Genomic DNA, 14,265 nt, shown 5'->3' with positions numbered 1-14,265 from the left:
TTCCTTCCTTCCTTCCTTCCTTCCTTCCTTCCTTCCTTCCTTCCTTCCTTCCTTCCTTTCATGTTTAGTTATTTTTGAGAGAAAGCAGGGGAGGGCCAGAGACTCCCAAGTGGGCTTCACACTGTCAGCACAGAGCCTGACATGGGACTTGAACCCACAAACTGTGAGATCATGCCCTGAGCCAAAACCAAGCATCAGACACGCAACCAAATGAGCCACCCAGGTACCCCAGGACTTTTTCTCTTCAGTGGCAGGCTCATCAGCTACAATTTTCTAAATTTGTTTACTGCATTTTTTGATAATGACATTAACATTTTTCCAGGCTAATAGCACTTGCTTTAAAAATGGTTCAGCCGCCTTGCTTGCTTATACTAGTGGCACAAAGTTTGTCCAGGCCCAGAAAAACACCTCATCTATGTTTATTTGAAATCCTTTTCTTGTTTCTATTCCCATTATCAGTGTCCATTCAGTCCCTTTTCTGTGACAGTAATTGTTTGAGAAAAAAGACAAAAGTAACAGCTTTAGCAATTTTTTTTAAATGTGTGAAAGTACCCAGTGTGTGGGTACTGTGCTCAGTGCTCTTCATACAGTGTGGCTCACTTAATCCTCCTGACAGCTTTTTGAGATAGGTACTTTAACCCCTTTTCACAGATGAGGAAACTGGCCCAAGGTAACAGGGTGATCTGTATATATAGCCAGATCATTTTTTGTTGTGGGAGAGGGTTTCCTGTGCATTATGGGATGTTCAGAGTTTCTGGCCTCTACCTACTAGATTCCAGTAGTAGTGTCCTGTTGTGACAACTGAAAATGTCTCCAGATGATACCAAATGTCTGAGGGGAGAAATGATGACGGAATCATCCAACATTTGAGCCACTGACTTAAAGGGAGATTAATTTGGTAGCATTGTGACCAGGGCATTAGACAGGAAAATCTTCAGAGACTCTTGTCAGACTTTTGGGCTAGTCTAAGTAGCAATACAGTTGACTCTTGAACAACACAAGGCTTAAAGGTGCCAACCTCCCATACAGTTGAAAATCTGTGTATAACTTTTGACTTCCCCAGAACTTAACCAGCAATAGCCTCCTGTTGACTGGACACTTTATCAATAACATAAACAGTCAATTAACATATGTTTTGGATGTTATATGCATCGTATACCGGATTCTTACAATGCAGTAAGCTAGAAGGAGGAAAATGTTATTAAAATCCTAAGGGAAAATACATTTACAGTACTGTACTGTATTTATTGGAAACATTCCTTGCATAAGTTGATCTACACAGTTCAAACCTGTGTTGTTCAAAGGGTCATCTGTATAAGGGCCAATATTATAGTGGTGACCAAAGGAATGGAAAGGAATGACCTTCATACAACTTGGCCCAACTGGGGACAAGGGTACAAATGTATCATGACTTTTTGAGAATGGAGTAGCATTAAGAATGGAAAGAATGGAAAAAAAAGAAAAAAAAGAGAAAAAAAGAATGGAAAGAATGGAATTAACTCAGAAGACAAAGTGGCTTTGACATACTTGAATTTGAAATGTCACACAGAACCTTGAATGCAGCTCAAGTTTAGGTTTCTTGCATTTTGTCAGGATGTGGCTAGAGACAGTAAAAACCGCGGATTTCAATGGTTTGGGTGTTCCTGTGTAGCACTGTTGTCCTACAGAATAGGTAGAGGTGCCTGCTTGTAAAATTAAATCGTGATAGTCTTTTCCCAAATCTCAAGGAGAATTTCACCAGTTTTTGTTTGTTTTTTTTAAACCTGTTGCTTGACTCTACTAAATCCAGTATAAGATATTTTGTGCTCAAATCAGTTTTTTACTTTGGTTCTAAAAAAAAAAAAAATCATCAAGATAATATTCTATCAGAACAACTATAAGGACTGTTTAATTAATCCCCTGTTAATTAATCTTAATTTCCTTTACTTTAGCAGACAGGATAATGAGCAGCCACTTTGGGCCAACTATTGTGCTTGCTCAGGGATAGAAATGCATAAGACACATGACTACCTTTGAGGACTTTGGGGCATGGTAAGAGCGATAAACAGCTTTCTAGATAATATGGTTTGGACCTTGATGGAATTATATGCTTAGGAAACAAAGAAAGGACATGTAAAGCAGGTATTGCAAGGGTAACTAGAAGTCATTTTGACTAAGGTGAGTAAAAATTGGTACAGGTCAAATCATTAAAACAAAAGCTTTTATAGAGTATTGGCCTTAGTGTAGTTATTGTCAGTTAATAAATGGGATGATCTTGGGGATGCCTGACTGGCTCAGTCGGTAGAGCATGTGACTCTTGATCTTGGGGTAGTGAGTTTGAGCCCCATGTTGAGTGTAGAGATTACTTAAATAATCTTTTAAGTAATAAATAGGATGACCCTTTAGCTGAAATCTTGACCTTTTAAAAATAGATTCATTCATTCATTCTGCATACAGTTCACATTCTGTTAACAGGTGTTTACTGAGTGCCAAGTACTGTCAAGGCTTCGAGCTATGTTTGAGGAAGGGGCCAGAGTTGGGATGGAGGGAGATGACAAAGATGTAGAAGCCCCTAGCGTCAAGGAAGATGTGCATTTTGCATTTGCAGAATATGGTAAATAGTTTTTTATAAATAATAAATTTTTGATGATGTTTAATGCTATACTCAAATGATCCAAAAATTTGGATTTGAATTAATGTATTTTGGTGCTGTAGGAAGACAGAAATGGCACCTCACAGGCACATAGAAGGTGGGATTAGCTGAGACAGTTCCCAGAAAGATTGAATTTTGAAGGACACGTTGATGGAGAAGGGTGTCTCTGGGTGTGTGTGGTAGGTGGGGTTGGACTATAGGACATTGTTGGTGGCAGGAATAGAATTGTAAAATGCTGATTTCCTGAGATAAAGTAATGCATTTAGGAACGCTGCAAAGAGGTGGATAGTATATTCAACAAATACGAAATATTTTTGAGCAAGTCGAATTATCCAAAATGTAATTTTAAATTCCAAGGAAAGAATCAACATTTGTTTTTGTGTCCTGCCAACACTTCCTAGCCAACCATAAAAACATTTCTGTTTTGTGTAATAACTTCAAATTTCAGAAACATTTGCATTCATATTTGGTGTCCTGTTCCTCCTGCAAAGCAGTCCATAGTATTCTCCTTATTGGGGCATTTCAACTATATAGAAGGAAAGCCAATATTTGCATACAGAAACTCTTCTATAGGTCATCACTGTGTGATGCTGGGCTACAAAAACTAATAAATAAGAACAGGTAGTACTCGTCTAGTGAGAGAGAGAAACCTATAAAGAAATTGTGGTGGGTGTATAAAAAGCTGTGTCTAGGAGGCACTGATGCATTGCAGCCACAAAGGGGTAGGTGGTTCTGAGCAGCCTTGAGTTGAGCTTGTGCTGAATCAGAGATGTGACCAGGAGTTTCCTAGGTTGGGGGCAGAAGGTGGAGAGAGTATGGAAGTTATTGGCAAAAAAAAAAAAAAAAAAAAAAAAAAAAAAAAAAGGACCTGAAACGTCCTGGGTTTCTTTTGCTGGAACTCTAAAATGTGTTTCTTGCTGCCTGAATCAGTTTTCTAGAACAGAAATCTAATCCACCACTTTAAATATTTCAGTAGTTCCCACCTCTATATAATTTCCTTTGGGAGGCAAAATGGTACACTAGACTCACATGTAAACTCTAGAATTTTGAACCCACTATTTTTTTTTAAGGTTTATTTATTTATTTTGAGAGAGAGAGCAAGCACAAGCCGGGAGAGGCAGAGAGGTAGGAAGAGAGAGAATCCCAAACAGGCTCCGCACTGTCTGCACTGACAGCACAGAGTTCACTGTGGGGCTGGAACTCATGAACCTTGAGAACATGACCTGAGCTGTAATCGAGAGTCAGATGCTTAACTGACTGAGCCACTCAGGCACCCCTGAACCCACTATTTCCCAAGATAGGATTTTTTGTTTTTGACCAAGTGGTAAGAGGAACATAGAAATTTGAAAGGAAACGGAAACATGCAATTTTATTTTTGGCACAGAAGAGTTTTATATTATGGATAGTTTGGCTTGCTAAAGAGTACTGTGTTTGGTATTTACTATTTGACAGGTTTATGATCATGTTCTCTGTACACAGACCTTGTGCTAAGTAAGACAAAAATAAAACTGCCTTCAAGGAGTTTCCCTGTAATGGTGAGAGGTATAGATTCTTTGGGGAAGGAGGGGGATTGCACCAGGTGACATTTTTTTACATAAGCATGATTGGTAGCAGTGTTAAGGTCTAGGGAAGAAAAATCTTGAGAGCTTTCTCTCCCCGGTCCCAAGTCTTTGAGCGTCTGTGCATCCTGTGAAGAAACAGAGGTGTTCAGTTTAGAAATAAGCTATGACTTGCTCTTTTGTGCCACTAAGGCTCTCTAGGATTGGCCTAGGGAGGAGGCAGTGCATCAGGAGGTAAGGGCAGGGCCGAATAAGGTGCCTGTGCCTGGCAGCCCTTGGGGTCATGCATTTTCACTGAGCTGCCCTGCTTCCAGTTCATCCCCAAAAAATGTCCCAGAAAAGTAAATCATGGGATAGAATGAATCTTCATTCTGAGTTTTATTAATTTAAAGTGGTTCCCAGAAGCAATCTTGCTGCTATAATTAGCATAGCAAATGGTTTAGCTGTCATCCTAGACACTTTTTTTTTTAATGATTTCTTTTAACCCAGTAAACTGTTTTAGTTTCCTAGGTAAAAATTTTCAAGTAGATATTACAAGTGTTTTCAGTTCAGGTTATCCTGATAATTGTTGTGTGTTAATAGCCCCTCCCTTTGAAAATTTTGGTGTCCTTGGTGCCTGGGTGGCTCAGTGGGTTGGGCGTCCAGCTCTTGATTTCGGCTCAGGTCATGATCTCACAATTCATGAGTTCAAGTCCCGTGTCAGGCTCTGTGCTAACAGTGCAGAGCCTGCTTAAGATTCTCTCTCTCCTTCTCTCTCTGTCCCTTCCCTGCTCATGCATGTGCCCTCTCTCTCAAAATAAATAAACTTAAAAAAAAAATTTTGGTGTTCAAGAACCTCTCTAATCTCAATTCATCTTCCACCTCTCATTCATTCATTCATTTATTCAACAAATATTTATTAAACACTTTCTATGTGCCAGGTTCTATGTGAGGCACTGGGGATAGGAGATCAACAGGATAACCTTTACATATGCAGTAGTTGCCCCCCCGACCCTTATCCATGGTCTCAGCTTCCATGGTTTCAGTTACCCACAGTCAACCTTGATCTGAAAGTAGATGATTCTCCTGACCTATGCTCAGAAGGTTAGTAGTAGCCTAATGTTAGGTCATCATGTCCACGTCACTCACCTCCCTTCATCTTATCATGTGGACGTTTTACTTCATCACAAGAAGGGTGAGTACAGTATAAAATATTTTAAGAGAGACCACATTCATATAACTTTTTTGGCAGTATGTTATAATTGTTGTACTTTATTATTAGTTGTTCATGTCTTACTGTGCCTCATTTATAAATTAAATTTTACCTTAGGTATGTGTAGGAAAAAAGGATAGTATATATATAGAATTTGGTGCTATCTGTGGTTTCAGACATCCACTGGGGGTCTTGGGATATATCCCTCATGAATAAGGGGGAGACCACTATATTTTTATCATTAACCAAATACGACCAGTCACCATCCCAAATAGGTTTTTATGGTGATTTCACAGCCTAGAAATCCCCCCTTCATTGTCTTGGTAAACCTTGCCTGTCCTTCAAGATGTAGTTCAAGTGTCCTCCCAGGGAAAGAGTTCTGTCCCACCTCAGACAAAATTATCACTTCATTTCTGTAGCTCTTTGTATTCTACTTTCATATTAAATAAGCAACAGTCAAAAATAGAAAAATTCTCATTCTCATTTTATAGCTGAATAAATACTCTCAGGGTAGATTCTCCAGACCTAGACAGTGGATAACAGTGAGATTTGAACCCAGCCTGTGAGGCTCTGAAGGCTGGGTCCCCCATGAGGAGAGGGTAGGGCAGACTTACTATGTGGGAGCTGGGTCTTCAGACCCAAGGATTGGCTTTTCCAGGCGGTGTATGACATTGAGCAACTCTCAAGATTTCAGAACCCTCATCTGTAAAATGGTAATTTGACCTCTTTCTGCTGCATGTGAGATATAAATATGAAAGTGCTCCAAAGTTATTTTCCCCAGTTAACACAAAGAGCATTATGTCTGTACCAGAAGTTTTATGTGGCTGTAACCATAGCATAGAAACAGTTTTGTTTTCTGTATAAAACTTTTTAACTGAAATAGGTACGTAGGGTTCATTAAACTGTTCTTTCTACTTGAGTCCATACTTGAAATTTTCCACCAAAGGGGGTTTATGAAAAAGGCTTTCCGCTTATAAGGTGCCGTGTAATTACAAGTGGTATTACTATCATAATAATTGTTTCTGTAGTTGTCTTTCTCAGCTTTAGATGTTTGCTTTCCTGAAGGCAGGAAGTGCCTTCCCCCTTAGCGTGTCTCCCCAGTGATGACACGGCAGACTGTATGAGTGTGGAGACCAGTACAGTTCTTGTTAAGTGACACTTTGAGGCCTGGGTCAGAGGATCGGCCTCCAGGCCGAAGCCACCTTAGAAGGGTGCCCTTCTGGTGTTTCAGTAACTAAATCCTGATGGCAGCGGGGGGGCCACAGTGGATTTGGTACAGATTCAGTTTCTCTGCAAAAGAATTGCGTTATAAATCAGTTTCGAAGCGATGCCAGAGAACATTCTTTATGTGTATTTTTAAAATTAGTTTTGAATAGGTAATATGAGCACATGATACAGAATTTTTACTGTGTCCAGCTCTTTCCCTACAGACATAGTCAGGGTCCCTAGACTCTGGGTCACATTCCAGAGGCAGTCTAAATTGATACGACATCTAGATCTTTCGTCCACATAGTTTGACATTTTGCTTTTTTCCCCTTTTGTCGTGTTGAGTCCTATCAGTGCTAACAGTTGCCGCCTCAGTCTGCACACATATCCTATATGTATTTATATAGGATTTATATAACTCTCTTCCTATTGATGGACGTTTAGATTGTGATACCATAAACTTAGAGAAAACAAATTTGACAACAAATATCTTTATAGATAGTTCCTGTATACATATACAAATAAGTTCCCCCCTGCAGTGTTCAGGCGTGCAGATTTGTGCTCACTCTTGACAATATAGAGGATCAAAACTTTTTGATCTTTGCCAATCATATAGACGCAGATGGTCCCCAACTTACCATGGTTTGATTTACGATTTTTTGACTTTATGATGGCACGAAAGCAATACACATTGAGTGGAAACCATACTTCAAATTTTGAATTTGGATTTTTTCCGGGGCTGGCGATGTGCCCTACAGTACTTTCTTGTGATGCTGGGCAGTGGCAGCAGCCCCAGCTCCTCCTACACCACACAATCACGAAGGTCGACAACCTATACAACCATTCTGCACGCAGATCACCCTTCTGTTCAGTTTTGGTACTGTACTCAATAAATGACATCAGATAGCACTTTGTTACAGGCTTAATGTTAGAGGATTTTGCCCAACCTTAGGCTCTTGTAAGGTAGGCTTGGTTGAGTGTGATGTTCAATAAGGAATATTAAATGCATTTTCTGCTTAGGATATTTTCAACCTATGATAGGTTTTGAGGATGTAAACCCATCATAAGTTGAAGATCTGTTTAATGTTTTCATCTGTACCCTGACTTAATGTGTTTAAAACCCATTTGTTGGGGAGTGACCACAGAGGCATTCAGGTTTTCTATTTAGGGTGATGGTTGCACAATTTTGGTGAATACACTCAAAACCACTGAATTGTGCACTTTAAAGAGGTGAATTTTGTGGCGTGTGAATTCTGTTCTCGCCGAAGCTGCTATGTAAAAAAAAGGTATTCATCTTTTCTGCAAACTGACTTCATTTCCTTTGTTTTTCTGTTGCTCTTTCTCTTCCAGGAAACTGTTTTCAGTCTTTGTTGTGTTATATGCCTTTTTTCCCCTTGATGACCATTTGCTCTTTTGATCTTGATTCCTTGATTTTGCTCTTTTCTAGCCACATGGAAAATTTTCATGTTTATATTTCCTCTTTTTTATATATTTAAATCTTTGATTTAGTTGGGACTTATTTTGCCATAAGTTGTGAGAAAGGGATGTAGCTTTTTTTCTCTCAGATAATACCCAATTTTCCCTGTACTGTTTTTTAAAAAGTAATCCATTTTACCCCAGTGATTTAAAATAATATTTTTATCATATACTGAGGGTTTTTTTTATATATTAGAGTCTAATTTCTGGACTTTTGATTCTGCCCTGTTATTCTGGTTGTTTCCTGTGCTGCTACTATACTGTTTTAATTACTTTTATTATAAAGGTTTAGTCTGGGTTTTATTGTTTAAAAAGTTTTCCCAGTCAAAAAAAATATTTTTGCCCGATCATTCTTGATTGTTTTCCCCTAATGAACTTCAGAAACAGCACTTAAGGATTTAAGAATACTTAAATCTTGAGGGGGCCTCAAGGGGTATCTGGGTGGCTCAGTCAGTTAAGCGTCCAATTCAGCTCAGGTCATGATAGTTTGTGAGTTTGAACCCCACATCGAGTTCTGCGCTGGTATCACAGAGCCTGCTTGGAATTCATTCCCCCCCCCCCGCCCCGCCTGCCTCTCTCTCTCTCTCTCTCTCTCTCTCTCTCTCTCTCTCTCTCTGCCTCCCGTGTTCATGTACATACACACACACTCTCTCTCTCTGTCAACAATAAACATTAAAAAAAAATAAAGAATACTACTGATATTTTATGGTTATTATATTAATCTGTAGATGGAATTCACCCATCTTTACCCATTCTTTCCTGTTATCATTATTATTATTATTATTATTATTATTATTATTATTATTATTGTATTATGTCTGCTCATGTCTTCGGACCAATGTTAAATAATAGTGATTATAGTAGAAATTCTCAGATGCCTCCTTGTGTTTAATAGGCATGCTTTGGGCATCATATATTAATGTTCATAAGTGAAATTAGTCTGTATGGTTCTTTTGGTTTCACTCCCATGTTTGGTTTTATTCTCTAGAAATAATTTCTAAACTTCCTTTTTAATTTTTTTAATCTGTGGAACAATTTTAGTACTATTGGTTTTACTTAAAGGTTTGGTGGTAGAATTCATCTGTGAAATTGAATGGCGCTCTTAACTTTTGGGGGTAGTTTTTAGAGACTTACTCTACTTCTTTATTTTTTTTCAAGTTTATTTATTTTGATAGAGAGTGTGCCTGTGAGCATGAGCGGGGGAGGTGAGAAAGAGAACTCTAAGCAGGCCCCATGCTGTTAGCACAGAGCCTGACTGGGGCTCAGTCTCATGAACTCGTGAGATCATGACCTAAGCCAAGATCTAGAGTTGGACGCTTAACTGACTGAGCCACCCAGGTGCCTTAAGACTCATTTTACTTCTAATATAATCAGTCTGTTTTCTCTTTTGGGACCAGTTTTCCTTGAAAATTAAACATTTTTGGAAGTTTTGGGATGGTTATATGTGGACAGACTGTAGTATTCTTCTATTTCTCTTAACCTTTTTCTGTGTCTTATTTTGTGTTCTTCATATTGACTTTTTTTGTTCTTTCCTCCAGGAACAGGAAATATAGTGGTCATTATGGTTAGCTACCCAAAAGGAAGAGAAATTATGGATCTGGTGCAGAAAGGCATTGCAGTCAAAATGACCATAGGAGTTGGCACCCGTCATGTGCAGGAGTTCATCAGTGGTCAGTCTGTGGTATTTGTGGCCATTGCCTTTATCACCATGATGATTATCTCTTTAGCCTGGCTGATATTTTACTATATACAGCGTTTCCTATACACTGGCTCACAGTTTGGAAGTCAGGTAATTATGGATAATTCTTTTTAACTTTACTTTTTAAAAGATAGCTCATAAATATTTCTCATATATATTGTCTTTAAGTTATATTTGAGGTTTTTTTTTTTGGACCGTATTCTTAATTTCATTTTCACTCATACTGTTTAATTACTACACAACTTTTTGAAAATAACTTTTTAATTAGAATATATTAAATTTTCTGTTCTGTAGGATATTAAATACCTTTAAATGGGGTCACTTTTTGCATATTTTGCTCCTGCAGATACCCTCTTTGCCTTTTTCAGACATAAAGGGGTAATAAATAGGCCTGAGGTAGAGTGGACCTGGTTCTGTGTTTAAAATAAAAGAACACTGGGCCTGAAGGCCAGGAGCAGAGTGGGAAGGCCTTCCCGGCTTCCATTGTGGGGCAACTTTCAAGGCAGTTTTTCTGCAGAGAGACAGTGTCTCTGTCACAACAAAGAGGAGGGCAGTAAAAGAAGAGCCAGAGGCTTCCAAAGACAGGACTTTGAATTTCATGCTTATCCTGTTGTCTTGAAAAGCCACCCTGTCTGGCTTTGGTAGTCGTCTGGCATCTGGTAGTTGTGTCTGGGTCATCTGGCACCTGCTGCATAGGAAGCCGCCTTCATTTTAGGGACAGACGTTAATATATTGATGAATATGTGGGGCCCCCATCCTCAGCTTACTCCTCTCTTGCCAACATTTAAACGTGAGAATTGGTTTCTTCCCCAGACATGGAGTTGAAAATCAGTATTCTTGATCAAACATCTCTTTAAGTTATATATGGCTATTTTATACATTAGGATGTAAATATTAGTTTTTGTTATTTTCATTGTAGTCATTCAACTTTGTTTTTTAAGTGAAGCTTTTTCTATAAGCTTATGTAAATTTTTGAAAATAGTGACTTAAAATTTTTAATGATGATATTTTTCCTACCTAAGAGTCATAGAAAAGAAGCTAAGAAAATTATTGGCCAACTTCCACTTCATACTGTAAAGCATGGAGAAAAGGTAATATTTTCATGAGGTTTTTTTTGTTTGCTTCTTTTAAAGTATGTATCTGTTTATATGTCTAAGTAAAACTTCCCATTCTGTTAAACTCACCTTGACCATGTGGAGTTTTGGCTGGTTTGAGTTAGAACTAAGTTGCATACATGTTTCATTTTGGAGAAGGGTTGGCAGAAATACTCCTTTGCACATGTGAAGAGCCTTCCAGACCTGTGCCATCAGATAGGGTAGCCTTTAGTCATAGATAACTATTATAATTTAAAAGAATGAAATTGAACTTACAATTCAATTCCTGAGTCACACTAACTACATTCCAAATACTCAAATGGCCCCATTGGCTGGTTGCTACCATACTGGATAGGACCGGTATGTTCATTTGCTAAGAAAGTTCTTCCTGTTGGTCAGTCACAGATGACTCTAAGGAACCTAAAGAACTTCAAGTTCCGTTAGACTATAGACCTTTGATAGTTTAAATTCATTTCTGTTAAATCTGAGGCTGTGTATCCATTCTCTCTGATTCCCTTAATTGCAGGGAAAAAATACTGGGATTTGTGGAGAGGGGGAGAACAGATGTACTTAAAACTGCTTTTTAAAAAAAGAAAACATTTTGACATGGCCAACATGAGACTGAAAAGGTCAAAATCATACCAGAGTTTTAAAGCATTTTTGGAATAGGACAGATCCTAATCTAGAACCTCAGATTCTAGAGGATTGATTCTTTAAAAGGAAAACAGTTGCTAATGAAGTAGTATTCACTTTTTTATTTGTCTGTCTTCTGTGCTGTAAAGTGTGGATAACCATGTTGACTTGTTGGTTGACGTGGTTGGTTCTGTTGTTTTTTGTTTTTGTCTTTGTTTTTGTTTTTATCATTTTTTTAAATTTTATTTTTTTAATTTACATCCAAATTAGTTAGCATATAGTGCAACAGTGATTTCAGGAATAGATTCCTTAATGCCCCTTACCCATTTAGCCCATCCCCCCTCCCACAACTGCTCTAGTAACCCTCTGTTTCTTCTCCATATTTAAGAGTCTCATGTCTTGTCCCCCTCCCTGTTTTTATATTATTTTTGCTTCCCTTCCCTTGTGTTCATCTGTTCTGTGTCTTAAAGTCCTCATATGAGTGAAGTCATACGATATTTGTCTTCTCTGACTAATTTCACTTAGCATAATACCCTCCAGTTCCATCCACTTGGTTGCAAATGGCAAGATTTCATTCTTTTTGACTGCCGAGTAATGCTTCATTGTATATAGATACCACTTCTTTATCCATTCATCCATCAATGGACATTTGGGCTCTTTCCATACTTTGGCTATTGTTGATAGTACTGCTATAAACATTGGGGTGCAAGTGCCCCCTTCGAAACAGCATCCCTGTATCCCTTGGATAAATACCTAGTAGTGCAATTGCTGGGTCGTAGGCTAGTTCTATTTTTAATTTTTTGAGGATCCTCCATACTGTTTTCCAGACTGGCTGCACCAGTTTGCATTCCCACCATCCGTGCAAAAGAGATCCTCTTTCTCCGCATCCTCGCCAACATCTGTTGTTGCCTGGGTTGTTAATGTTAGCCGTTCCGACAGGTGGGAGGTGGCATCCAATTGTGGTTTTGATTTGTATTTCCCTGATGATGAGTGATGTGGAGCATTTTTTCATGTGTTGGTTGGCCATCTGGATGTCTTCTTTGGAGAAGTGTCTATTCATGTCTTTTGCCCATTTCTTCACTGGATTATTTGTTTTTTGGGTGTTGAGTTTGATAAGTTCTTTATAGATTTTGGATACGAACCCTTTATCTGATATGTCGTTTGCAAATATCTTGTCCCATTCTGTCAGTTGCCTTTTAGTTTTGCTGATTGTTTCCTTTGCTGTGCAGAAGCTTTTTATTTTGATGAGGTCCCTGTAGTTCATTTTTGCAGTTGTTTCCCTTGCCTTTGGAGACGTGTTAAGTAAGAAGTTGCTGTGGCCAAGATCAAAGAGGTTTTTGCCTGCTTTCTCCTCAAGGATTTTGATGGCTTCCTGTCTTACATGGAGGTCTTTCATCCATTTTGAGTTTATTTTTGTGTATGGTGTAAGAAAGTGGTCCAGGTTCATTGTTCTGCATGTCACTGTCCAGTTTTCCCAGCATCACTTGCTGAAGAGACTGTCTTTATTCCATTGGATAGTTTTGCCTGCTTTGTCAAAGATTAGTTGGCCATACGTTTGTGGGTCCATTTCTGGGTTCTCTGTTGTGTTCCATTGATCTGAGTGTTTTTGTGCCATGTTTTTGTTTTTAAAGGTTTATTCATTTTTCAGAGATAAACAGAGCGTGAGTGGGGGAGGGGCAGAGAAAGAGGGAGACACAGAGTCCTAAGCAGGCTCCAGACTCCGAGCTATAAGCACAGGGCCCTATGCTGGGCTCAAACTCACAGACCATGACCTGAGCTGAGGTCAGACGCTCTGAGCCACCCAAGTGCTCCCCCCGCCCTTTTTTTTTTTTTCTTACATCTCACCAAATTGTTGAGACTTCACTTATTCCACTCTCTCTTCCCCCTTCAAAAATAACCATACTTATTGTATGTATCTCTTCTGACCAACTTAAAGGTTTAAAACAAATAACTCATTAGAGGCTCCTGGCTGCCTTAGTCAGTGCAGCATGAGACTTTTGATCTTACGGTTGTAGAGTCAAGCCCCACCCTGGATGTAGAGATTACTTAAAAATAAAATCTTTTTTTTTTTTTTTAATTTTTTTTTTTCAACGTTTATTTATTTTTGGGACAGAGAGAGACAGAGCATGAACGGGCGAGGGGCAGAGAGAGAGGGAGACACAGAATCGGAAACAGGCTCCAGGCTCTGAGCCATCAGCCCAGAGCCCGACGCGGGGCTCGAACTCACGGACCGCGAGATCGTGACCTGGCTGAAGTCGGACGCTTAACCGACTGCGCCACCCAGGCGCCCCTAAAATCTTTAGAAGAAGGAGGGGGAGGGGGAGGGGGAAGGGAAGGAGGGCGAGGAAAACATAATACTCATTAAATATAGGCCTTTGATTTTTTTTTAACTTTGGCTTCTGATATTAATGGGTTATTTAGAATATTAATATGGAGATACTCGTGGAATTACATCGTTGGCTGCCATTCTTTCCTTCATGCCTTAAACAGAACTAACAGTTGAATTTTAATAGTTTGTGCAGGGTACTGGTTTCTTCCCATGTAAATGTGTACTGAACAGAAAAAGTAAAAAATAAATAATAGAAGTTTCTCATGTCACAGCTTAGGTTTAGCACCTGATGTACAGATCACTGAGGGTCCTTGGGGAGAGAGTCTCCAGTGAAAGCCTGTGACAAACTGTACATGCATTAGATGTGGCCTGTTACTTGAGTAGCATGTAGTTTTATGTTCCCCTGAGAAAATGTCTTTTACTCCATAGCAGGAAGTCTCAGTCT

General features: G+C 39.0%; 1 protein-coding gene across 2 annotated transcripts in view; it reads left to right on the top strand.

Moving 5' to 3' along the window:
• RNF149 (ring finger protein 149) overlaps positions 1–14,265 on the top strand; it is a 30,047-nt gene that overhangs the window by 2,376 nt on the left and 13,406 nt on the right. For both annotated transcript variants that reach the window (XM_040454057.1, XM_040454058.1), the window contains exons 2-3: positions 9,604–9,854; positions 10,787–10,855. In XM_040454057.1, the coding sequence (XP_040309991.1) occupies positions 9,604–9,854; positions 10,787–10,855 (320 nt within the window). The remainder of the gene's footprint in view (positions 1–9,603; positions 9,855–10,786; positions 10,856–14,265) is intronic.

The sequence above is a fragment of the Herpailurus yagouaroundi genome, unplaced genomic scaffold, assembly GCF_014898765.1.
Source record: "Herpailurus yagouaroundi ecotype Mexico unplaced genomic scaffold, PumYag 210, whole genome shotgun sequence".
Taxonomy (NCBI): domain Eukaryota; kingdom Metazoa; phylum Chordata; class Mammalia; order Carnivora; family Felidae; genus Herpailurus; species Herpailurus yagouaroundi.
The sequence above is the reverse complement of the archived record's forward strand: the minus strand, read 5'-3'. Positions and strand labels throughout refer to the sequence as shown.